Below are 27787 nucleotides of genomic sequence, written 5' to 3'. Positions count from 1 at the left end.
TTTCTTTTCCTCTTTTTTTTTTTTTTTTTTTGGTCTGTGACCCGTGGTAGGTCCCTGTAGAGCAGATAAATTAGACTATTTCCTGGGACCCAAACTAGTGAAAACAGACGATCTACAAGCTCCCAAGGCAACGCTTTTGCGTTGCGTTTTGAGATTGTAGATCGGCTATTTTCACTAGTTTGGTGAGAACTAGTGATGATGATGATGATGATAATAATAATAATAATAATAATAATAATAATATAGGTATCACCCTCTTTTTTTTGGAATGTAGGAACTGCTTGCTCATATCTTGTGTCAGAATAGGAATGTAGGAAATGCTTGCTCATATCTTGTGTGAGAATTGAAACAGCTGAAATTGTGCAGAACTGCCAGGAGCCCTTCTTTTTTTGGATGAGACAATGCAAAAGAGTTTGTTTGGACGAGGGCAAGGTGAACAGAACAAGACACACCAAAGTATCAGAAATGCAGGTTTAATTTTCTTCTGAGGTCCATTTCCAAAATAGGTTAAAAAATGTGAAGTAGAAAAATATATAATAGACAAAAATATACCTAAAGCAGGCAAAAGTATAAGTACTAGCGACTTCAATACTTTGTTAGGAACAGAGCCATCCGAGCATTGTGCCCCTAACCTCCCTCTCTAGTGACAAGAGTGACTGATATCTTACAAACTCAAGGACCTTAAATAATGAGGGGCTCCCCCTAGTTGGATCAAACCAGCTTTCCTTAATCCAGGAACACTAAACGTCACCTTAAATTCAAGTGACAAAATCAAGAACACGTTTCACAATAATGTATAAAGGTAAGCAAGTATAAATCATGTTTTTGTAGCGACAATTCAATAATTATTATATAAGAGATGATGACAACATCTGAATGAATTCATGATTTACTGAGTGAAATAGATTTTTTTCTTAAACACACTGCTGGAAAGTAATAAAAATGTAAAGTGACCTGAGGCAAAAAGAAGTTTAGAGAACCCCTGGTCTAGGGCACTATGGGGGAGCTAAGACCCGTTGGCACAACGGGCACGTGCCAGACCTCTGGAGCCAGCGCTCTATGCAGGGCCCGTGGAAGCTGTGGTCGCATGTCCCTCTTAAGAAGTTAGTCGCCGACCACATGGGGCCGCGGAACTAGTTAACAAGCCGAAGTCTCGTTCGTTATCGGAATCAACCAGACAAATCACTCCACCAACTAAGAACGGCCATGCACCACCACCCACAGAATCGAGAAAGAGCTATCAATCTGTCAATCCTTTCCGTGTCCGCGTCCCCTGGAACGTATTCACCACAGCAGACCGGACAGACATCCTCCACATGCTCATGGACGGTAGTGCGTGGCAGGCAGTCTTATTAGATTAGAGGCTGGTGGAAATCTTTTCTCCTTGTGTGTGCGTGTGCGTACAGCATTCAAACAGTAGGATTGTTTATTGTCAAGGACCGAATGATTCTCTCCTGTTCCAACTGTGTTTTTTCAATGGATGAACAGTCAGAATATTATTTAGGAATAAGGATTATTATGCAATGATGCTGGTTGCAATGGAATCTATAATATTAACATAAAAACAAAAGCAGTATTAAGGGAGAAAGGATTGTGGGTTTTGTATATCAGATCTACAAGCTCAGCGTTGTTAGCTTGTAGTTCTGATATTTTGGGTTAACCTTCTCCCCAGAATAGGGATGCTGGGGTTCAAGTGGTTAAACATCAAGTACAAAGTTATTTTCATTCAGTTCTGATGGAAACTGATATTTCTCCGTGACATACCATATCACAGGTGGAAAGATGTGCATATTTATGTAGCGTAATATGATATAAGAAATAATAACAATATAGTTCAGGGGTGCCCTGAGTCCAAAAAGTTTGATAACCCCTGCCCTAGGGCAGTGTTTCTCAACTTTTTTTTTCAACCTTCCTTGCGCCATCATAACATATATCACATTAACAAAACAAATCAAAACAAAGTTTGTATGTTTGCATATTAAGGTTTAAGGAGACGTGATGCCAAAATCATTTACTATTAACTTATTAATTTGTAGGCGCGCAAACGGTTCGCTTGAGTTGCGCCCACTTTAGCCTATTCACTTCTTTTTTTGGCAAGTGATACGTACAGTAGATAGTTAGGCTATTATTTCGTTAACTCAGGAACAGATTGCAATTGTATCTGTGATAAAGAGGAAAGCTAACATAAAACGGTGTAATTATCAGTTGGGTCACCATGCACATTGCACATACAGTATCTCATCTGCAAACACGTATGTGACGTTCATTATAATATGGCCGATAAATTAATTGATTGGCCAGTAAAATATAATCCTGCCGGCCAAGGTGGCCGGCCCCTAAAATGCCTAGCGGAAACCCTGCAACCACAATGGCCGTTATCAGAACAGAAGTCGCTGCCAACTCAACAGTTTTTTTTACTTTGCACATTCAATAAAATACATTCAAGTTGCTCTGGCGCTCTTTTTGCTGAAACTGCGTTTCAAAGAAAACACATTTAGCGGAGAAGACAACAAAAACAGCCTGGTAAAAGTATATAATTTTAGATTCTCACCAGGCGTCTTCTGCACTGGGGAGACATTTTCCTTCTGTCTGGATGCTCTCGAGGGCTGCCGGCTGCGAGTCGAGATGACCTTCATCTCGGGTGAGCTGCGCGCCCTCTGCTTCCCGCGTGGAACATAGATGCTGTCATCAGACTCCGAGTCGCTGTCATCAGACTCGGAGTCGGACAGTGGCGAGGCGTTGCGAGGCGTTGTGTGCTGGTAGATCGGCTGTTTTCACTAGTTTAAAACATTTTTAAAATGATAAATACAATACTGGCATTCAAGCAGTTTCAAGGGGCACACTTGACCCTTCTCAGGGGCACACCAAAGGTCCCCAGGCACAGTGGTTGAGAAACACTGCCCTAGGGGATCTTCAGAGTTACTACAGGGGGGCCACCAAATCTTTATTTATTACAGATCTCGAGGGCACTCTGATGATTATCATTATTATTAGTATTATTAGTATTATTAAGAACCACTTGAACTCTGGCATACCTATTCAGAGGGGAACATTAGTCAAAAATAGAATAATAAAATACATAACTAGTCCTTTGCCCGAGGGGTGTGTGCATGCACAGGAGTGTGCACAGTATCTGAGGGATTGAATATAGGAGTCTCATAAGTAATGTGGGAGTGCCCGTTGGGCAGATCTTTATGCCCATATATGGTGTTCCATGTTGGAGTGCCCGTTGGTTCAGATCTTTATGCCCATACATGAGACATTCACTAAATGAATAGTTAGATTGTATATTGTACAGTATACTGCATACATTCCAAAACCACCCTGTAGATGTCAGTGACGAGCACAAAACTAAGATGTCCATAAATCCTGTCATGTTTTGTTCATCCTGTTAAATTATTCTAATGTAGTTGATGTAAAAAATACTTTGTGATTTTGAAATGTTTTAAAGGTAAAAAACAAAAGAAATCCAGTACTGGAAAACTTTTGGAATTGATCAAGGGTCCTGGAAGGTCCTGGAAAAAATAGCTATGCATTGTCTTTGGTTATTGATTTTGTTAATGCCTCTGAAATGACAAAGCCAAATTGTCAAATATTAGTCAGAAATTGTGAATATAGCAGATCTACATGCTCACAACGCCTCACGTTGCGAGGCGTTGTGAGCATGTAGATCGGCTATTTTCACAATAGAACCGTGTTATACAAAATTCCTCAACTCTCAGTGCTCGACAGGGTGCTGGGGTCCCCCAGTTCAAATATGATTATTTCTGGGGTCACAGCCTGAAAAGGTTGAGAACCACTGGCATACAATACCTGTCTTTGTGCATTGCGCATAGGAGTAAGCGTCTAAGCGACTTGTTATTTAGCTGAATTATTGTTACTAGAAGCAGCGTCTAGTCGGCGACCTGGCCAACTCGGAACAATGTAAATAGGGAATGAATGCCCCGCCCTTTAATGCAAACCCCATTATACCTGTTTTCATAGGACCTGTTTATCTGTCTGCCTGTGTCCATTTATGCCCATATATGGAGATCTCTGTATCTGTCTGTCTGTGTCCCTTTTATGCCCGTATATGGAGAACTTTGTGATTCTGCGTCCATTGTATGCCCATATATGCCATATATGGAGATATCTGTTTATCTGCGTCCATTTTATGCCCATATATGAGATCTCTGTCGCTTTTTCAAACAGATGGTCAAAACGGGTCCTATGACAATAGGTATAATGGGGTTTGCATTAAAGGGGGAACCGGCACTGTGTCTGCAACACAGTCGGAGGCACAGACAGATACAGAGATCTCCATAATGGGAATAAAGGGACACAGACAAACAGATGGAGGAGGAGACAAACTTAATGCAAACCCCATTATACCTGTTGTCATAGGACCCGTTTTGACCATCTGTTTGCCTGTGTCCATTTATGCCATATATGGAGATATCTGTATCTGTCTGTCTGCGTCCACTTTATGCCCATATATGGAGATCTTTGACCATCTGTTTGCCTGTGTCCATTTATGCCCATTTATGGAGATATCTGTATCTGTCTGTCTGCATCCATTTTATGCCCATATATGGAGATCTATGCAGACACAGTGTCAGTTCCGGAAAATCCTGATGTCAGACATCAGAATCCGAACCTTTCGTGCTGGTTACAGAAAATCGTGTATCGGGTCGGGTCGAGGCCGAGCACTGCACTACCTGCTGCGGTGGGGAACGCGCGTGCCGAATTTGAAATAGGGAATGAATGCCCCACCCTTTAATGCAAACCCCATGAATGCCCCACCCTTTAATGCAAACCCCAATATACCTGTTGTCATAGGACCCGTTTTGACCATCTGTTTGTCTTTGTCCACTTATGCCCATATATGAAGATCTCTGGACACACAGTACCGGTTGTGGAAAACTCTGATGTCAGACATCAGCTCCGCATACGGGCATTCATTTTATTCCCATATATGGAGAACGCGCGTGCCGGTGGGACGAACGGTTCTCGAGATACGCGGATTACATACATACATACACACTCACAGAGATTTTTTGTTGACTCATGTGGCGTACGTGATGTCAGAGCCTTTTATGAGGTGATGTCACAAATCTCACAATGAGTCAGCGCTTGCACCGATTTCAGTTCTCAGTCTTATGCCCATATACGGAGATATCTGTCGGGTCGAGGCAAGATGCCCATATATGGAGTTCTCAGTATACGGAGATATCTGTCGGGTCTAGGGTCTGTGTCCCTTTTATGCCTATATACGGAGATATCTGTCTATGTATGCCCATATACTGTATGGAGATCTCTGTATCTGCCCATATGCCCATATATGGAGTTCTCAGTCTTATGCCCATATACGGAGATATCTGTCGGGTCGAGGCAAGGCCCGGCACTGCAGTGATGTCACAATGAGTCAGCGCTTGCGCCCGGCACTGCAGTGATGTCACAATGACCGATTTTGCGCCGATTTCCTCCGGAACAGCCTGATGTCAACAATCAGCCCCGCATAAGGAGATTCCGAACGTTTCGCGCCGGTTAGGGAAAACCGCGCGTCGGGACAGGTCGAGGCCCGGCACTGCACTCCGTGCCGCGGCGGGGAGCGCGCGTGCCGAATCTGAAGCCGGTGGGACGAACGGTTCTCGAGATACGCGGATTACAAACACACACGCAGAGACTTCTCGCATTTATAGATAGATATAGTACTGGAAATTGGGTTAAATATTCTGGAAAGGTTTTGGAAAAGTTTTGGAAATGAATTGGTAAAAATGTGTGGGAACCCTGTATAGAGCTAATTAACACTTATGCTTTTATATCGTTTATATATATCGTTTATATAGTTCATGCCACTGCATTGTTGATCCAAAGCAGTCTCAAATCTCACATCTGAACTAACTTTAAGTCTACCTCAAAACATTGAAGGGGATGTAAGCCATATGTTTGTAGAACAAATGATAAATGACACTTCAAAACAGTTGTTGATGCCAAGGTTTATTGACAGCACTGTACCAGATAACGCACAACTAAAATGTGCAGAACTGCAATTAAATAACAACTGTCATGACATTAAAATATCATCATTGGCCAGATAATTCTTTGGGTTTCAAAGCGAACCTCCGAGCTGGAGTGTACACTTTTATCCATAGAAAGTGTAATAATAAAAATATGATTGTCTCGATGTCTCATTTAAATGATTGTTTTATCAGCCAAACATGTTCCATTCTCCACTCATTATTGTTTAAATACATAAATATATATACCGTAGTCTTCTTTAAAAAAAAAAAAAAAAAAAAAAAAACATCTTTTGGACCACGAAGTATCCTTACTTAGAACTGAAGTAGAACAGAAGCAAGTTTAGTGTTTCAAATACAAATGGAGTGTTGTACGGTAGGCGGCAACCATTTGTAATAATTTTAGTGATGACGCCAACACATTGTCTTAAGCCTGAATTGTACATTAATTCTCCTTGGATTCAAACCATCAGAGGCTGATGGCTTAACGTGTGTGCGAAACAAACAAAAAAGGTTTAATTTAGCATTTCCTGCGCAGTCAAAACATTAGTTTTTTTTAAGATTCTGCAAATATAACTTAAAGTAATGCGAGCATTCTTCAAACGTACTGATGAATGTATCCAAGAGAGCACTGCAGCATCGGAGCGTGGTTGAAGATGTGCCATTAGATGATATCACAGATCTAACATGTAGCAGTATAGCAGCAGTAGAATTATTTACACTTAGCAAATGCAATTCAATCTTCTATAGTGCAGGGATTCTCACTGATGGGCCCAAAAATAGTTGCCAAATGCTTGATCTTGATTGGTCAATCACTGGAGTCAGTGGTGTGTTATTTCTGAATAATGACTAATGAATAAACAGACTTATGGAATACTTGCATTACCTACAGTAAGCAATGAAATACTTTGTTGTTACTTTTGGGTCAATCTATTCATTTATGTATTAAAGGAGCTATAGTCAACTTTTTCTTGAAAAACGGATGCTAAAATAAAGATAATGTTTTGAAAATATTTTACAAAAAAGATTAAGCTTCATATATGTGTTTCTTTTCAAAAATGACCACAAAAAGCATAAAATAATGATTAAAATAATCATTTTGGCCATTGTCAGGCTGACTTTGTTTACATCCCTTATCAATCCATATAAAAGAATAGAAGAGGGATATAAACAAAGTCAGCCTGACAATGGCCAAAATGATTATCATTATTTTACGCTTTTTGTGGTAATCTTTGAATAGAAACACATATGAAGCTTAATCTTTTTTATAAAATATTTTCAATTCTTTTTTTATTTTAGCATCGTTTTTTCAAGAAAAAGTTGACTATAACTCCTTTAAGTAGGCGTGTAATAAGCGGGATAATCGTCTCCCTGACGGCGTTGTTTATAAATAACTCCAGACAGGATGATTAAACACAGAGGCAAAGTCAAGGCGGTGTCAATTATCCCTTGCATAACAACAATATAAAATTAATTACTTGGAAATGTTTTCAATGTGATACTGATAAAATAGTAACTTAACCCATTTAGAACGGGTACACATTATAGTGTATTATTATGTTATGCTTTAACTATTAAAAAATAGCAGATATAGAAGCTCGGTGCCGCGCTGCAAGCTTGTAGATCTGCTATTTTTGATAATTCTATAAGTGTCTTTTGAATCCTAAGGTTTTTGGAGAAAAAAAACATATGTTTCTATGTCAGCAATCTGGCCAGCCATCGTCAAAGAAAAGGTCCTTTTCACTTAACTGGAGCTCAGTTAGTCTGTTCTTGAGAGACTACTATGTCAGTGGTTCTCAAACCTTTTCATGTGAAGGACCCCCAAGATGATATGTATTTGGCCACGGACCCGCATCTCAAAATATCTAGTTCCAGGGACCCCCCAGAAGCAAAAATGTTGTTACAAACGTTCGCTTTAAAAGTACATATGTTCAAAGATTTGCACACATTTTCAAATACTTTTTCAAAAATAGCAGATCTACAAGCTCGCAGCGTGGCACTCGGTGCCACGCTGTGAGCTTGTATATCTGCTATTCTTCAATAGCTAAAGCATTACATAATTCTAGGCCTAAATGGGTTTTAAATTATACACGAACACATTAAATATTTCCAAGTGGGCCCTGTTCCAGAAAAAAGTTGAGAAACCACACTAATTCTAGTGTCCAAAAAGTTCCTCAAAGTTGACCAGCTGCTTGATCTGCTCCGTTTGCATGGAGTGACGCCTCAGCAAGTTCTTGCCGTTCAGATCCCTCGGGAAGGAAGGGGCGCAGGGTTGGATGGGTTTCGAACCCGCGGCCCCGTTCAGCGCCTTGCTGCTTCCGCCGAGGTGGCCAGAGGAGGCAGGGCCGACCCCGATGTCCGGTATGGGAGCATGGGGGTTCAGCGGAGGCAGGTAGCGAGGTCTGGTGTGAGAGATGTGGTCCAGGAGGAGGGCCCCTGATCCTCGGCGCTCCAGCCCAGCGGCGGCACTCCGTCTCTGGGCAGCGCTCTCCAGGGACTCCCTGGAGCCTGAAAGTGGTGAGAAGCGTGTTTTTTTTATCTTTTCTTTTTTTAACTGTAGCCTATAGGGGTTTTTAACTTGAAAAATCGAAGTAGATCGAAATGAAAACAGCCAAAATCGAATCGTATCATTTTATTTTGTATCATATTGAATCGGCATGCAAAGAATCGATTGTATCGATACTACCTACCTACAATGTATTTAGCATTTTTAAGAAGATAAAATTAAAAGGAGGGGTTTAATTACTTTTCCATTCCATATAGCTACACTGGTCTATCGATAAGTATGCGATAAGGTCTTGCTGCGCGGTCATTATGGCTTATATGGACACGACGGGGTAATAATTCCCCGAGGCGGAAGCACTTATTACCCGGCTAATACATAAAATTAATAATTTGACTCAAATTTAAAATCAAAACAAAGTGTTTCCTTGTTTACAGACGGCTGAAAGTGCGTCCCCCCGAGCGTAACACGGTCGCCTTGGAAAACAAGGAAGTGCTGATCAAATAGAATCCATTTCTGTTACTGCGTCGTCTATTTCTCGCCTCAAATGTTTTTAAAGACATTCTTCAGAGCAATGTTTGGTTGTAAATGTCGCTGTGTGTTTGTTTACATGGCTGACATGTTGGATACGGCACGAAATCCATGCAGTGCAGCCTGAATACAGCAGCTGCTCTGAGCCTTTGATTAGGCAGCGGTGAATTATAGAGCGGAGCGGTCATTATACGCTCATAATTCACCGCTGATTTCAGCGCTCGACCAATCAGAATCAAGCATTCAACCAAGCCGGGTAATAAATGTGTGTAATCTGGGTTCATGTCAAGGTGCAGGTTTGTCAATATACAATGACCATGTATCACTGTGTTTACTTATTTATATCCATAATAATACATGTTTCCCCTAAAAACCTGCACTATCCACACCTTTCACACAGATTTAATTTCTTTGCTAAATAGTTACTATATCGATTTTAAATAATTAAATCGAATCGTATCGTATCGCCATGAATGAACCAATATCGTCCATGTATCGTATCGTCAACAATGTATCGTGATATGTATCGAATCGCTATTAAAATGTATCGTTACACCCCTAGTAGCCTATATCAACAAATTGATTAACCGCTTAACGGTAGACTTTGTGGTGGTGTCCTGCAAAAATGGAAACGATCGCAAAGCTCATGCTCTCTGAGCTCACAATGTGATGTGTTGTGAGCTGGTGTATCTGCAATTTTCTGTATTTTTGAAAAAATATATATATATATCTATGATGCCACATAGCTCAGGGGTAGAGAAACCGCCATTAGAGCACGAAGGGTTCACCCTGAGTTAATGTCGAAGAGTCCTTGAGCAAGACTCTGAACCCCTAGTTGCGCGTTGTGAGCATGTAGATCTGCTATTTTCACAATATTTACCTGCGGAACCGAGTCACATTAAATGTAATACCTACAATTCCAAGTGCTTGTCCGGGTGGGGGTCCCCAGTTCAAATATGTTTATTTTGGGGGTCATGGCCTAAAAAGGTTTGAGAACCCCTGGTATAGAGCATTAACAAATTCATCCACCAGGGGCATTAACAACTCATTCTTATGACTTTATAAACTATATATTTTTTAAAGAGAAAACAATAAAATAAGCGAGTATTCGACTTCGGTGAACAACATCGAATAGTGACTTTGATTTTCGAATATTCTAATATTTGGTGAATGCCCTATTGTGGAGACATTGTATTGCCTCAACGATATTTATCACCATATGGCCCACCCCTACCTGAAAGGGTGGAGGATCTGCTGTTGGCCAGTTTGCGTCTCTCCAGGCCCGCTCCAGTACCCACAGTGCTCTTGGGCCCGACGTCCTCTCGGTGCTGATGTCCAAACTGTGGCAGCTGGGAGTCGGAGCTGTAGTGGTCCATCCCGATGTTCCGCCTTCGGACCACGTTCCTGTTAGAGGTGGGGACAGTCAGGGGTGTCGCACCAAATTCTGGGTACAAGGATTCACTGCGGGGCCCCCCATGAATATTCTTCATGGGGGGAGGGGGTTTAAAGGAGTAGTTCACCCCCAAAATGACTTTTTTTTCTATTGATTACTCACACCATGGAGACTTGAGTTCAATTACATGGTTTTGTATTTGTCGCATTCCTAAGACAAAAACTGTATTAGTAAATGTACCCCCATTGATTCCGGATGGGGACCCAAATGCATTTGGGTCCCCATCTGGAATCAATGGGGGTACATTTATTGTTACCAAATTATTGTCTTAGAATTGCGACAAAAACTAAAAAATATCATTGAACTCAAGTCTCCATGGTGTGAGTAATCAATAGACAAAAAGTCATTTTGGGGGTGAACTACTCCTTTAACCCATTTAGACTGGGAATGCAGTATTTACACTTTATGTTGTGCTTTAACTATTGAAAAATAGCAAGATCTGCTATTTTTTTTAAATCGTGAACATTTGTGCAAGTCTTTGAATATTTCAAATCCTTCTAAGTCTTTTTGAAAAACCCATGTTTCTATGTCAGTGGTGCTAAAACCTTTTCATGTGAAGGACCCCCAAAATGATATGTATGTGGCCGCAGACCCCCATCTCAAAATACTTAGTTCCAGGGACCGCCCAGAAGCAAAATTTGAGTTACAAATGTTCGCTTTAAAAATACATAGGCTCAAAGATTTGCACACGTTTTCAAAAATAGCAGATCTACAAGCTCGCAGCGTGGCACTCGGTGCTGTACTGTGAGTTTGTATATCTGCTGTTTTCAATAGCTTAAGTATAAAACCTTGGGCCCTAGTAACTCAGTCCCGGGTGAAAACAGCCGATCTACAAGCACACAACGCCTCGCACCGCGAGGCGTTGTGTGCTTGTAGATCTGCTGTTTTCACTACTTTTGTGCGACGGCCTTGTATGATGAAGCAGAGCTTTGCTTTGCGAAAAAATGCACAAATTTGAAACTTGGAGATACGAGGTTTCTGCCCGACAGTGACAATTTACTTTGTTGGCCGCCCAGACCCCAAAATGGAACAACATTTTATTTTAACTTTTTTCCTAATTGCCGGCCTGGACAGGCCGGGAATGAACCGGCCGTTCGGGAGTTGTCCCGCTTTTCCCAATGGCCAGCACGTCTCTGACTCTATGTGAACTATGTCCGCCTTTGTTTGGTGTTTTCTGTTGCTATGGAGGGATCATGTGTCCCTAATACAATTTGATTACAATCACTAATAAATGAATGGTTAGTTTCAGCCCTACCTCAGGCTGGACACAGCGAGGTGTGGGAGGCATTCCAACGAGCCTTTGTCGGCGGTCTCTTGGGGACGGGGGCAACCGTCGTCCCGATGGAGGTTTGGATGAGACAAAGAACTGGTGGCGGTGCTGTCGTACGACATCTTTCTACCCAGCAGGCCTCTCTTCACACCTCCACCTAGAGCTGTGACATTTTAGTCGAGGATTAATTAATGTACAAATAATAACAAATAATCCAAATAAATGACAACATAAATGACAATAATCAAATGAGTGTAGGCCTACTATGATCAAAACTGGTCATATTTGAATAATTGTGTACTTCAAAGCTTCAAAAACAGAGAATTGCCTATCATCAGGCACCCAAGGTGTTGCCATGTGTGCTTGTAGATGGGTTATTTTCAACAGGAATTAATACAGATCATGACGCACTTATGCCAAATAATTGCGATTATCTCAAATAATCGTGATCAATATCCAAAACTGTTCAATATTATTATTTTTAAAAAACGATTGAAAATAGTGAAAATTGACGATCTACGAGCAAAAACATATAAAGTTGAAATGTGAAAATAAAAGGTGTCTGCCCGACTACAGTGTCATGTAATAGAGAACGTCTGAAATCACTGCCACTAGAGGGTGCTATCCCCCTGGGTCAAGTTTAGCTATTATTTTTTTCGATTGAAAATCCCCATAGAAATCTTGGATCGCGTCATATAAGAACTGTTCCAAAAATAAACGAATCAACCTGCCGATTTTACTCATATGGATATGAAGCAGCAAATGACGATGGAAAAGTACTAATTCATCCAAAGAGTAAGAATTTCTTATTTTATTTTCCCATCACAGATGTTATGACAACACGGAGTTGACACAGAGTCACATGCTGATCTTGATAGTCCGATGTCCCATTAGTCCGACTTCAGGTTAGGGTTAGGCTAAGGGTTAGGGTTAGCCCATAAACATGACGGTCGTATCTCACGACCGTCATGGATGAGATTCGGCCTCGTTTTGAGCGGATGAGCCAATTTACCGCATTTAGAAGCGTTTATGATGGCTCACACGTGTCTAAATACGGTATGTCCAACTAGAATTACCGTATCCTCCGTATTTTAGAAGCCTTTTAATCTGATCGTTTTCAGAGTTTTTTCCTTGTATTTCCTGGTTTTCCCCATGTGCAACAGCTCCATCTATCGGTTGTAACGTGCTTCAGTAGCTGCACTGAAAGACCTCGGATAATCAGGTAAAACTAAGCACATGGCCCACACGGAAGAAAAATATATGAACATATATGTTTTTAATATATGCATGCATATATGTCTAACATATATGCCACATATAAAAAAAATGGCCGCCTATATGTCATATATGTGTGCATATAAACATATATGTACATATATGTATATATGCACACATGTTTATATATGGTGGCAAGATATATGCACATAGCCTACCAGTCAAAGGTTTGGACAGCTTCTATTCAATGTGTGTTTGAGAAGCTGTGTCCAAACCTTTGACTGGTATGTACACATATATATGTAGAATATATGCACATATATGCACAACATATATGTACATATATGTGTTAAATGATACACATACCATACTCTCTATATATACCTACAGGAATACAAAATAAAACACACAATCTTGAAGTCATTATTAGCATTTATTCACATACAAGCAGAACTGACACTGACACTGATACTGTATGTTCCATTTGAAAACTGAACTGACGACATATCGACTGCTGTAGCCTGGCACATTAATGGCCACACATTGTGTGTGTGTGTGTGTGTGTGTGTGTGTGGGGGGGGGGCAGTAATTAACATACAGGCACATACTTACAGAGAATGCAAAATGTCCATTGGTCAGTGCAAAAAAGTAGAAGTGACATGGGCTGGACTCCCAGCAAAGCCGCACAGGAACAGTCAGTAACAATTATTCCAGTTAAGTTACAGTTGTCCAAACGACCGCTGTGTCTCTCATTGTATAACATTCACAAAGGACTTTCCCAGTCTCTCACATCTCCGTCCTGGGTAGATGAATCTATCGGATCCTCTGTCTATCCAAGGAAGGTGGAGGGGGTGGGAGGATATCCAGCGTCCTAGCCATTTGCATCCTGGCCAATTAATCCTCCACCCCCTACAAGGAGAACCCAACAACGGAGCCCGCCTTCCTCACCAGTCTGTTGAGTTGAAGGTGTCACTCGCTCAGTTGTTCCTCCCCAGCACGTTATTCCACATTAATAAAAAAAAACTGTTTGGTGGCAAAACGATCGCAGTCTTCTCAGGAAGAACAGCCTGCTCTTCCCCTTGCTGTGAATCACCTCAGCGTTGTCCAACCAGTCTTGATGTTTCCACCGATACTGCCTTCCATCCAGCTCCGGTGCTATACCGTAAGATTGGAGAGAGAAGATGAAATTAGCTATAATAGCACATTAAACATGTTTTCCCCTAGCCCATATAGAACCTCTGCTGCATACTGTTATGCACCGCGGGATGGAAAATCATACTCTGGGAGCATGGAACTACCTTTACTTTTTGGATAGAATCTCTACCTTGGCGTGGAGGCATTCTACTGCAGCCCAGGGATATCCGCTTAGGACCTCATCTCGAGGAGCACAACGGTATGCAGCGGAGAGTGAGGTTCTATATGGGGCTAGTTTTCCCCATGTTCGGTCCTTTGCTCAGTCAGTGGGGGATGTTACAATATTACATTAAAAAGTATTTGACTAGACTGGGAGAGACTCTCACCACTGCAACATCATGTTGAAGCTGGGCAGCATTTCTTTACTAACTACTGCACAATGTGTCAGACACATTATTTCCCACATAACCAATGCAATGGTGACATCATACTGTATATCTGAATATACTTTACAAAACGTGTAAGTGTAAGATAAACTTACTTTGAATCTTTTCCACTTTGGTGGGGTCCAGCATATGTTTGCCCTCGAGCTCTGGAACAACACCATGCCTCCCTGTGACAACTGCATCCTTCCAGTTCTTCATTCGTGAAGAATTTGTCAAACAGCTGGTGGAACAGGTGACTGCAGTCCTTCTTAGCACTGTGGTGAATGGCTACCTGTTCCAACGAGAACACAGAGTCCACAGCCAGTGAACAAAGATTCCATGATTAACACATTTCACAAAGTTTCTGCTCTTCAAGTGGACCATGGAAACAGACCATTGTGTGATCTAATTAGGCCTGGTTTACACTGGCAGCCAAACCCAGCCTGAATCAGATCTGTGTCACATCCGGGTTGGAATCTGATTGGTTCCATGTGACCATTTAAGCCAATCGGATTCCAATCTGAATGTGACTCAGATCTGATTAAGGCTGGATTTGACTGCCAGTGTAAAGCAGGCCTAAAGGAAACTTAACTTTCTAGCTCTAACAGATCACAAAGCGTAGTATGGGATATAGTTAAGATAGTTAATCTTCCCACTGTAGTGTGAAATGTATATTGAACATGTTCGTCTACCTCCCAAATTTTTACCTGGACTATAATCGTACCATCAAAAATGTAAAATCCATTATACATTTATACATACCTGGATATAGCTCTTGCACCTCAATGGCCAACACCTAAACTTTTCACATTGGATCTGCCATCTCCATGTCCCCAACCATCTCAACAAGTCCCTGTAGAGCTTGCAGGTGTTCAATGCCTGGAATGAAGAGGAAAACATATTATGACAATCCCAACATATTCAAATGTTGAGTACAAATAAGTGTTAAATAGCGCTATATTCTGATAACAGTCATTGCTATGCCATTGCTATGGAATATTTATTTTCTCAGTAGCAGGGATTGTCATGTTCAACGGCAACCTTCTCTCCCCATCTCTCCAGTAAACAGAAAATGTAAAGTTTCAAGTGAGACAAAGAAATGAGCTGACAGAATTGACAACTGCAACACTATGCTTCATTTTTTGTGAATGGTGGGTGACCCAGCCAGGGTAGGGGATATTTATAACAACACACCCGGGGGTCTAGAGTAACTTAAAGAGATATTCCAATTTCAAAATTACTTTTTGTCATTTTAGCATCTAATCAGGCTTTTGGGAACACCCAGGACAGTTTTTGAATTTCTTCATTCAGTATTTAGATTTAGAAGCAGACACATATCAGTCGCTGATTACAGATGAGCATGGTCATCGCATAATTTCAGAAAAGTATAGTTTTAAGGGTGAATATTAGGGACAGTACAGTGAGCCATCTTAAAAACTTTAATTGAACTGTAACCTTACCAAGATAAACTTCAAAAGGTGGTCAATGGCTTGTTGGGCTGAGAGCTTTCCTGGTCTCGTTGCGGCCTTGAGGTGAGGGTGGCATGTGGTGGATAAGGCAAGATGGAGGACATCTCACTGTCCCATCCTGAAAATACAAGGGTGGGGGGGAAACAAAGACATTTTTACTAAAATCTGTTTACATTTTGGTTTCAAAACCATCCCCTCTTCCATTAGTATTATTCCTTTAATTCCAGCGTACCATTTTCCAGTTATTCTGTTGTGGATTCAGCATTATGAAGCAGATCTACATGGTCGCCTGTCTGGGCGAGTCCACAGCTTTGTTCAAGGACTTACTGCATGTAGTGAGTAAGTAGGCCACTTCTGCAGCGATGTCATCACCAAACATCAGACTGAAATCCTGTATCTGCAGACAGGATGGAATACAGACAACATGGCATACATTTTAATGGGTTCACCCTATGACCAGGGATGTGATCTGTTTAAAGTCATTTTTCATTTCAGTTTGACTTTAAGGCAAGACAGTTAAAGAGTGACATACCATTCCTGCAATGTCAAGAAATCTTGTAAAGGTGGTGAATATTTCAGAGGACTTCACTGGGTCATGAACCATTGTTTGGCAATGGGTGAAGGTCTGTTTCATCTTCTCCTTGACCATCATCAGTGCGATGCCCTCAAGACACTGGGTTTCTGTCGTTAGCTGAAGAAACCCACTCCCATCTACTGGATTGTAATACTGCTCCTAAAAAACAAGAATGTGTTTTATTTTTTCTCCTTAAAAAACTAAACGCATGCCCTTGTCTGGAGAGTTGCTAAAATCAAGGTCAACAGGTCTGATATCTGTGACGATCAACTTGTTGGGGTTAGGAGAAAGGTATGTACTTGTAGGGGTTAGGAGAAAGGTATGTTGGGACTTGGGACTAGTTCTGACCAATGGGCCATGGCTTGGAGCAGTGGTTCCCAAACTATTAGCTCAAGAGAAATTATGCCCAGGACCCAAGCTAGTGAAAACAGCAGATCTACAAGCTCACAATGCGGTGCAACGCATTGTGAGCTTGTAGATCTGCTGTTTTCACTAGTTTAGGCCATTTTCACTAACTACTTTTTTATACAAATATAAGGGACGTTAAAAAATGTGTCTGCGACCCACATATGGATCCCGACCCACTGCTTGGGAACAAGTGGCCTAGTGGGCACCCACGCGATTTGCTACAATGTGATGTTGGGTTTAGTTTCTCAAAAACGTTAAGACAGTTTTTACCCCTTACACCAGAGGGCCACTTGTCTTTTTACTGGACCCCCTTGCGATGCCCACCACAGTAGCAAAAATGCACTATAGGCCTATGCACATTAAAAAATTATTTAACATGTGAAATTCTAACTATAATCAAAATCACATACCTGTCAGTGGCTGAGTGTTTCTTCTCTTCTTTTGTCCCTCTGAGGCTTCGTTTTGAAGTGTTTTCACTCTCCATGCAAGAAACCCACTCCCATCTACTGGATTGTAATACTGCTCCTAAAAAATCAAACCTCGGTTCGAAGTGGAGCGGTGAATTTGAGCAGCTGTACCCTATGTGAGTGAGTGAGTGAGTGAGTGAGTATAAACTGTGCCTGTGAGTGAGTGGTGAGTGTGCCTGGCCTGCACAAAACAGCGCCCCTCCTTTAACTAGTGTGTTGTGTGTGGCCACTCAAGGTATTGCCAGACTACGGACACGGCCAGCCAGCCAGCCAGCCACCCAGCCAGCCACCCAGCCAGCCACCCAGCCACATACCCACGGATATACCTGTTCATTGGGAGCGCTTTCACCGCTCCAAAAACAAGAATGTGTTTTATTTTTTCTCCTTAAAAAACTAAACACATGCCCTTGTCTGGAGAATTGCTAAAATCAAGGTCAACAGGTCTGACATCTGTGGCGATCAACTTGTTGGGGTCAGCATATAGAAAATTTGTTGAAATTTAGTTGAAATCTCACTCTTGTCTTTTCGGGCAATTCCAGGAGTGATGAGTAAGGAAGTTAGACTTGTATTATGTACTTACATAGCCCAAAGTGCCCTAGGGATCGGCCAGGTATGGAAACAAGGCAGTGATTTGCGTAGTCCTCTTTAACACGCCTTGAAGGACTCTTCCTACAGTGTGCACACACACACACACACACACACACACACACACACACACACACACACACACACACACACACACACACACACACACACACACACACACACACACACACACACACACACACACACACACACACACACACACACGTTATCAATTAACTAAACCAATTTGATTCCAGAAATTAAATTAAATGATCTGACAAATGATGATGGATCAAGCACATGCCTCCTTTGAGTGTCAGATGTGTGTCATTTTGTCTGGCTGGTGTCAGTGGTGTTAACATCAGCTCCACTATAAGATCTAACATCAAAAGTAAACAACACTAAATACAAACTGGTCAAACATTGGCCAAATTGTTAGCTGATATAAGAAAGAGGCAACCAATGTGAAAATAGCAGATCTACAAGCTCACTGCAGTCCAAGTATACTTCGTGGGTGGAGGGTCCCCAGTTAAAATGTGAATATTTTGGGAGGTCCCCATGCAGTTCAAATGTGATTATTTTGGGGGCTAACAGTCAACAACAGATTAAAATGTCAAGGTCTCCCCTTAACTCTAACAGTGTACAAATGGAACCAAATTAACCTGTTAGGGGTTGTTTGGTTCCATTTGTACACTCTCTGCTACCATTGAACAACTAGCAAATTGACATTAGCTAGCTAGCTAGCTACAAACAACACATGCTGCTAACATGGAACAATTGCTAACTAATGTTAGCTTATAGCCACACATACTACAGTACACAGCAAAGCACCTATGATAACACAAAACAAAAAAACTGCCACTTCTATCAAAAGGGCATAGTATAAGCTATTCAACACAGTTGGAACATTCAGTTCCTTTAGGATGTACTGTAATAACTTTAGCATCAGTTAGCATTAGCTTTGTATTTGTCTACTGGTTAGCATGGGCCCTTCAGGAAACACCACAGACAAAAACACCACAGACAACATTCTTAACATACATTATCCAGTGGTTAAGTATTGTTTAAATTTCACCTACCAAAAGGAGATATACATTTAGTCCATGAGAGAGCCTTCTGCCTGCATTCACACTCACTGGCAGTGGCAGTGAGTCACTGAAAGCAATTCAAACAAACCGGTTCAATCCAGTTTCACTCTGCAGGCACATCAAAGCACTGTGTGATGTCACTGGTCTAACCAAGTTTGGGAACTTAACCCTGTAACTGCTGATGCAACAATGCATTGTTTCCCATGTGATGAACAACACTTATGCAAAGATTATATTAGATAATAAATTGATTGATAATGATAATAACAATAATTATTACAACTATTATAATTATAATACATACTATAAATAATTTTAATAATATAATTAATAGCCTATAATTATATTAATAAATCCGGATGTTATTTTACATAGGAATGTTATATTAGTTTTATATTAAAAAACACACAGCATCAATTATATATTTTTTCAGATAAAATACACTTATTCTGACTTGATTTTTGACATTGAGTATGTAGTTGGTCCCGTCGCGTGAAAATGCTGGCTGTCCGTCACGTCACACTTCTCCCCAACTCATATCTCTGCCACCGTTGCCCCATGCCAAACTTCACACACAGTCCTTGCCTGGCAAACCACAACCTCCACCCCTCCCAGGACCCCCGGAGCTCCAGGGACCCCCTGTTCCAGCTGCCAAAAAGTGCAAAAATGACCAAATGACCACCCCAACAGGGCTGCTCATGGGGAATTCCCGGGGGGCCACCGACTCCGGCTGCTCCAGAACAGATCCAAAAGTGATTGCACCCCCTAGTGGAGCACCCCCTCCACTGCAGCACGCTAAAAAGGCCATAACTCGGCCCCCCAGCAACCGGGGTGACCTGCATTAAGTAGAAAATAAGTACTATGATAAATTGTGTTATATAAAACTTATATGCACATTATTTTGCAAATAAAAGTGAGATGTAGGCATTATGTATGGCATATATGCAAAAAGTCAGACATATATGAGCTATTTATGAGGCATTATATATGACATATATGCATAAGGTCAGACATATATGAGCTATATATCAGACATTATGTATGACATATATGCAAATATATGACCATGACTATGGCATATATGTTGATATATATAAGCCATATATGACACATATATGTTCCTATATATCCACATATATGAACATATATTACCATGAATATGGCATGTATGCAACATATATGTTTCATATATGTCACATATAATATCATATATGTGCATATATTTCCTTTCCGTGTGGGGGCACCCGGTTTAGGCATAGTTTTACTGAGGTTAGGGTTAGGTTCAAGGTTAGGGTTAGGTGTCGCCGGGCCAATTTGTAATAGAAAAAATTACTTCCGTGACCCGGGGGTAGACGGCAGGACTTCTGTGCTCTATAGCCTAATTCACCCTTTGTCAGCCTCCTGGTTGGTCCCTGACCCACCAACCAGCTGGCTCTATCTGCCTTGTCCCGCCCTGGTTCTGCCTTTTTTGTTGAATTTGCTAAAACATAATTTTTGGAGAAATACAAACATTTAAAAACATGCTGAGTCACTATGCTGAGCAGCTCCATTTGACTGAAACCAAGTTTGAAATTAGAATTGAACACACAGAATAACAATGCGAAGCAACTGAATTAAAATGGTAGTGGATGAAGTGTCCCACCAAGTGTCCCACTAAGACAGAGCAACCAACGGGTGTGAAGAGGGGTGGGACAACGTGCGGGACTTTACAAAGGGTGAATTGAGACAAGCCCTCACCTCCTCCTGTGGCCTGGCTTTCAGGCGAGCGGCCCAGGGCTTTCAGAAGCCCCGCGGCGTCTTTGACGTCGATGCTGTGGTGACGTGAAACGGCAGGGGGTCTCGATCCTCCATGGAGACCACCGTGGCTGCTCACCCTGAGCGACGCATCCTCCTGTCAGCACCGACACATGTCAGTTACTTTACTTTATTTGTTGATTCCCAGGAGAGTATAGGCTACACATTAATGAACATTTCAATCAGTACACACGATTGCGTGTAAATATGTCGGATTTAGCTAGATAGCTAACTTCCATCCGTACAAACACACCACAGAGACAACATGACAAATAGAGAAAAAGACAGTAGGCCTACTACAACAACTACAAAAAAAGACAAACTTGATTTAAGCTCAACAACCTAACTACCTGCTGTATAGTCTAATACGTAGCCAAAGAAAATCATAACCTATTTTGATAATTGATTTTTATCAATGGTCACAAAAAGTTTTTAGAATATGGAGATTTGAAATGCTCATAGATTTAAAGTACTCATGTGTTAGTCACTTGTTTTGGGCTTGTTTCCATAGACCTGGTTGCTTATTTCTCCCTCAATTAGTTGGCAACACTGGTTTTGACAGCAATACTTTTTAGACCATATTTACACGGCAGCCATTTTGCTATTAAGTTAATGAAACGCTAGTCTGGGATCCCTTCACTTTTCAGGTTTTGATCCGGTCGGGAGCGGAAACCACTATGTCATGTTGTAGTCCTCAAAGGACTACAATTTGGCCGGAAAGATCAAACCGGATTCAGTTTTAACCCCAAATAATTCCCCTGCGCTCAAGGACATACTTTTAGGGCCTACCTAATACGGTATACCCCTTGATGCGGCGTAGTTTTGCTTTTGGAAAATTAGTTTGGTATATGCATCTTTTAGTCCAACTCGCAGCGACTGGCAAGACTACACTAGGCTACTCGAGCATTTTAATAGGGATTGGGGAAACAAACGGGGGGAACCAAAACAAAGCAACGCCACTTTGTCTGCTTGTGGTTTCCGCCTAGACCAGATCAAACGGCCTGTTGTAAACGATCACCAGGCTTTCCCCCGAGAAAGCCTGGTGACGCGAGGTCAATGAAACGCCTCCTTGTTTCTTCAATGCAAAATGCCAAAATGGCCGCCGTGTGTGAATCCGGTCTATTTGTGTCAGCCCTATACCTCAGGAGACATGTCCTTCAGCTGCTCTGTCAGCGAGGAGCCCTGGCTCTGGTTCTGCTGGATCTGAAGGGAGGGAGGAATCTTCAGCCTGGGCTCAGAGTGCAGCCTGTGGAGGTTGAGGAGCTTGTTGGCCCCCCCAGGGCCTGGTGGTGACGGACGGGGGTCCCCCCGGGTGGGAGAGCTGGGCTGGGACCCCGCCGCCAGGCACAGTGGTGGTGGTCCTCCACCGGCCGAACCTTTGGGGTCTCTGAGGCCGACGAGGGGGCTTCCAAATTGGGGAGGAGAGGCGTTTGCTGAAAAGGCAGCAGGGCAACAGATCATTGTGAATGCTGAATAATATCATTGCCATTACGTGGAAACCATGTCATATATATATGTATATATATATATATATATATATATATATATATATATATAGCCTCTTTCTTATTTTCTTCTTCGGTCTAAAAACTCTTAAATTGTAACGTTAGAAATGTGCAGATAACCTGCACACCCGTTTGTTTATTAAGCCAAGCATCTGGTACCCTCCAAAAACTAATTTGGGGACCCCTCCCTAGCTGGGGAGGTCCCGGTGCCCAGTTTGGGAACCACTGGTCTAGATGGACTATATCAGGGGTCTTCAACCTTTTCAGGCCAAGGACCACTTAGCTGAAAGAGAGATGAAGCAGGGACCCCCTCTACATATTGTATAATGTGTGATGCAGATTTTTATCGATTTCATAGATAGATTCATAGACTTGTTTGACAGAACTGTCATCAGTCTATGTTGGATTTGTGTTAATGTGTTTTTTCAGACATTTAACCACTTCAATCGTCAATACTTAGTAAACTTGACCTTTCACTCTGTACATGGTCTGCTCTTTTTCCCCCTCTACACCACACCTCTTTGCCAAAAATAGAGGATCTACAAGCTCTCAACGCCTCACAGTGGGAGGCGTTGAGAGCTTGTAAATCTGCTATTTTTAGCTAAAGTTCTTCTCAGATTGGGAGAGAGAGAGAGAGTGAGAGAGAGAGAGAGAGAGAGAGAGGGACAGAGAGAGGGAGGGATGTGAAGGTTCAGGTTGTTAATTTAAAAGAATTATCCTATCACACAAGGATTTGGTGGCCCCCCTAGGGGTCCCGGACCCCCTGTTGAAGGACCTAAATATCAGAAGTCGTCCCGGCTTACGTTTTGCCTGTGGTTCTAGTGGTGGCGCGTGCAGCTGGATCTCAGAAGGGGACGTCAAGGTGCAACAAGGTGCTGCTGGGTAACGTAGTCTCTCCTCCAGGTCGGGGGGCGGGGGCACGTTGAGGTACTGCTTGGTCATGTGAGCGCCAGAGGGCAGCCTGTCCGTGGTGATGATGATGACCTCCTTGCCCTTGGCCCTGCAGGCGTCCAGCAGCACTCTGAGGACCTCCTTGTCGCCCGAGTTGACCGCGTAGACCAGCGCAGACGAGCCTGCGTGTGAGGGGCGTCACAAGGAGGGGAAAAGTGGGACTGAGTTACTAGGGCCCAAGGTGGAGGGGCCTTCATTATTTTATACTTATATAGAAAAATAGCAGATCTACCATCTCACAGCAAAAAGTAGTGAAAATGTGTGCAACTCTTTGAATATAGGTATTTTTTGTGACTCAAATCGGGTCAAAAATATTCAAAGACTTGCACACTTGTTCAACATTTTTCAGAAATAGCAGTTCTACAAGCTCGCAAACGCGGCACCGAGTGCCACGCTATGAGCTTGTATATCTGCTATTTTTCAATAGTTAAAGCACAAAATGATTTGTAATAATGCATTCCCAGTTTAAATGATTTAACCCCCCCCCCCCCATGAAGAACATTCATGGGGGGCCCGCAGTGAATCCTTGTACCCAGTGCCCAGAAATTGGTGCGACCCCGAACCGTATTAAACTCGGCTCTAAAAGTGGCCTTTGGCTTAGTTTGGACATGATTGTCAGGACATTGTTATAACGATCATTATACAACTGGTAGTTTCAAGAAAGCAATCTGATTGGTTGAAACAATCATGTGACCGGTATGATAACTAGCATTATTTACCGCTCTCATCAAGCAAAGAAATCAGCTGTGTGCTGGTCGCAAAAGAGCTGAAGCACTCCCCTCTCCCACACTTTGCTAGCAGCTAGGCTAGCAGTTGTCATGTTAAGTTAAGGGACATAGTAGCTAAATGTGGCATTAAAAAATTACAACTTCCTATCGAATATGTTAATTACAATGAAATGACGTTGAAGGGCAACCGTTGTATAATCGCAATATGACACTCGAGGGTGTGCAATATGTCATTATAATCACTTCTGCACTGCCAACGTAACTCGCCCTTCGGGCTCGTTCCTGAGGCAACGCAGCCGTGATTATAATGACGATATTGCACACTTCTAGGATCTCCTTTTAGTTGACCTTATACCAGTGATTTGTACTGTCATGAAACTGTACTTTTTTCTATTGCAAACTTCTAATAAATTCTTCAATCAATCAATCAAACCCTCGAGTGTCATATTGCTTAACACTTGGGAGGCCAAACTCGTTCAGTAACGAGATATGGCCACTAGAGGTCACTCTGCCAAAAGGAGTTATCTCGTTCCTCAACGAGACAACAAAGGGTTAATGTGAAGCGTGCATCCTGTGTTGTCTGTGAATGACCGGGAGTCCATACGTCACAACGTGGCTCGCGGAGAGAGAAAATGGCGCGACCAGGCTGCATTGATTTCCATTCTAGGCTGAAACATAAAAAGGGCTTTATCTATGAATGAGGTGCAAAGAACGCCAGGGAAGCAGAGATCTGATTGTTTTCACGGCGACACTATAACGCGATGGTTGGCCCCCGTTTGGATTTTAGTTTCGCGAGCGTTTGTAAACAAATGGATCTTCTTCCTCAATCGTCAGCGGACACTCCCGAGGCTCTTCAAAATAAAGCGTGAGTGAACGGCGGCAGCAGCAACAGCTAGAAATGTTAGAAACCTTGGCTTCCCATGTGTTAATTAGGCTCAGCAATAATCTCCGTGACTCCCTGACAGTCAAAGTTCAGAATTTTGGTGACTTCATTTAAAACAGTTTTTGATTTTAAAATAAAAATCCTCTCCCTCACACTTTTGCCAGTGTGCCAGTGATCACTCTCCCCTGTGCCAATGTTGGCAGCCGTGCCTATGAGGTTGCCTACCCTTGCGATATAGCATAATCGCTAACTAAGAAACTGATGGATAGTTCCAGCTAGGCGTACCGGCGTGGTCCTCCAGACTGGGGTCAGCACCGCTGCTCAGCAGCAGAGAGAGAACCGGGGCCCCGGCCTGATGGAGGCAGGCGTGCATCAAGGCCGTCCTCCCGCTCTTGTCCTGGATGTTTGGGTCAGCGCCGCTCTCCAGTAGATACCTTCCAGCACCAGGAGACAGAGGTGGACATGTTGCTGTTGTCTGGCAGAAACCTCTCATCTTCATAATGTATTTTTGTTACATTTTTATCGCACCATTTTTGTAACCCAGTGTCAATTGTCTAATGTAATCCTGGGCGCAACACTGAGTACACTTCCTCTGCCAACCTGGGGAGAGCAACGGACTGACCTCATGTTTCCCTCTATGCATGAGGAGTCCAAGTTGCTTCTTTTCACCTGACAGGGTAGTTTCCCCGGTTGGACGTAACGCGTGGAAGGAACACGTTATTCCAACCCTTTCCCCTCCATCAAACGCCCCGGCTGGCCAGGGCAGAGGCAGTGCAGAGACCAGGATTACTGCATGCTTTTTGTGAGGGTATCTACCCTAGGGGACATGGGGAGAACATGCAAACTCCACACAGAAAGGCCCTTTCGCCAACTCCACCTAGGGTATATGCACTGATGCGTCCCCAGCGGGAATCGAACCCAGGACCTTCTGGCTGCGCCGCCGTGTCCCCTCATCTTCATATTTTAACTTAAGGTAAATAAATGCTCTACTTGATCATAATGCAGTGTCACACAGAAGCATCAAAAGTAGCAGTTCCATTGTACAAGCTCGAAAAGCAGAGATTTTAGCTTGTCGATCCGCTACTGTTGCTGCTTTGACATGAGGTTTCCACTGACAGAGTGAAGTGGTTCTAAAACTTGTTCATGTCAAGGACCCCCCCCCCCCCTCCCCCCCAATTAAATTTATTTTTCAAGATTTCTTTGAAACCAGCAGATCTACAAGCTAAACTCACTGTACAAGCACAATAAGTATAGGTTTCAAGTAGTTAATCTGATCTGAGGCTGAAGAGAAACACTTTAATTCCCAAAATGCAACGGGAGATCACGTGACCAGGAAGTCACTGATGGCGGCGGTTGTTATTTTTTCTGTTTTGAGTGAAAGAAAATACTATCGCAAAAAAAAAAAAAAAAGAAAAAAATCCAGGACATACTCGGATTGCACCTGCTCAGATTACTTTTACTCCTACCCCCCGAAATAAGGTAAAATCAATAAGAAATTGGGCACTGTGTGATTAAATATTGTTTCATGGCATTTTGTGAACCAATGTGCTATAGCTCAAATCCCAAAAATGACATGGATGCTTTCCCGGATTGAGTGATTCAAAAAGGTCGCGAAATGATTGTCAGGCTAAGGAGGAGGCCATACCGGACCATCTTGTGCTTGGGGACGCTCTGTGCGTCGGCGTGCCGCGTCTTGCAGGCCACCATGAGGGGTGTCTCGCCGCGGTCGTTGCTCTCGTTGATGTAGGCCCCGCCCTCCAGGAGGAGCCTGGTGAGGCGCAGGCGGCTCAGGTGCACAGCCTTCAGCAGAGAGTTGCCGTCCGTGCGGACCTCGCTGAGCTCTGACATCTCTGCTGCTAGGCCAGAGACGGCTCCATTATCGCAGTACGGATCCCAGCGGGGGTTTCCTCACTTCATTGCTGAAAATGAGAAATACTAGGGCATTAACGAAAAAGTCGACGAAATCCTTTGTATTTTTTTCTATCATTATTTTTGGTCCATGTGTACAGCATTCAAACAGTTGGATTGCTTATTGTCAAGGACGGAATGATCCAATATTACAGTGCTACATTACACTTGGTATAATGTTCTATTGTGAAAATAGCCGATCTACAGGCTCACAACGCCTCACATGAGCCTGTAGATCGTCTATTTTCACAATTTCTGCCTCTAATATTTGACAGTTTTGACATTGTTTAATTTGTCATTTTAGAGGTATTAAAAAGTCTTTAAATTGGCACTATAGAAATGTGAAGATACCCTCTATACACTTAAACTTTATGTTGGTTTGTTTACAGTTGAGTGAGAAAACAATGTTTCACATTAATTTAATCATCTGGGGACCCCCCAAAATAATTGGGGTTTTTTGTGTGATGTGATGACGTCCTCAAACGATAAAGTCGACTTCAACTCAACTTTTTACTGAGTCGAATCGTCTTGCAAAAATCACAAGTCGTTAATGCCCTAGTGTGGTCTCGCATGTAACACCATGTATGGGCACAAAGATCTACCCTTTGGCTGCACCTCATTGGCTAAGGGCCCTGCCTTTGTACTGTCGAGGAGAACTTGATTAATAGATAAATAATGAAGATAACATATGTGTGCTCGCTTTCAGCAAGCCCACAATTAGATAGAAATTTCCAGAAAAAAACGCGGGCAAGAATCCTTGATTATGCCGGAGCAAAAATCATTGATTTTGCGATTAAATATGCAGGGTTTTATGTGATTTTATGTGGTGAAATTGCGGAAAGTCTTGGAATTTGCAAAATATGTGAAATATGCAGAAAGTTGTGAAATATGTGAAAA

The 27787-nt window shown here is 42.4% G+C and overlaps 1 protein-coding gene across 1 annotated transcript; it reads right to left on the bottom strand.

Moving 5' to 3' along the window:
• Positions 1 to 8154: 8154 nt before the first annotated feature.
• Positions 8155 to 26830, bottom strand: ankrd34bb (ankyrin repeat domain 34Bb; the record flags this gene model as incomplete). Its single annotated transcript, XM_080738448.1, has 8 exons — positions 8155 to 8507; positions 10268 to 10437; positions 11742 to 11913; positions 20859 to 21012; positions 22056 to 22348; positions 23224 to 23493; positions 25268 to 25416; positions 26628 to 26830. 8 exons carry the CDS (start codon positions 26828 to 26830, stop codon positions 8155 to 8157), a joined length of 1764 nt encoding a protein of 587 aa, XP_080594574.1.
• Positions 26831 to 27787: the final 957 nt, after the last annotated feature.

Source organism: Nannobrachium achirus, assembly GCF_963921795.1.
Source record: "Nannobrachium achirus genome assembly, chromosome: 12".
Lineage (NCBI taxonomy): Eukaryota > Metazoa > Chordata > Actinopteri > Myctophiformes > Myctophidae > Nannobrachium > Nannobrachium achirus.
The sequence above is the reverse complement of the archived record's forward strand: the minus strand, read 5'-3'. Positions and strand labels throughout refer to the sequence as shown.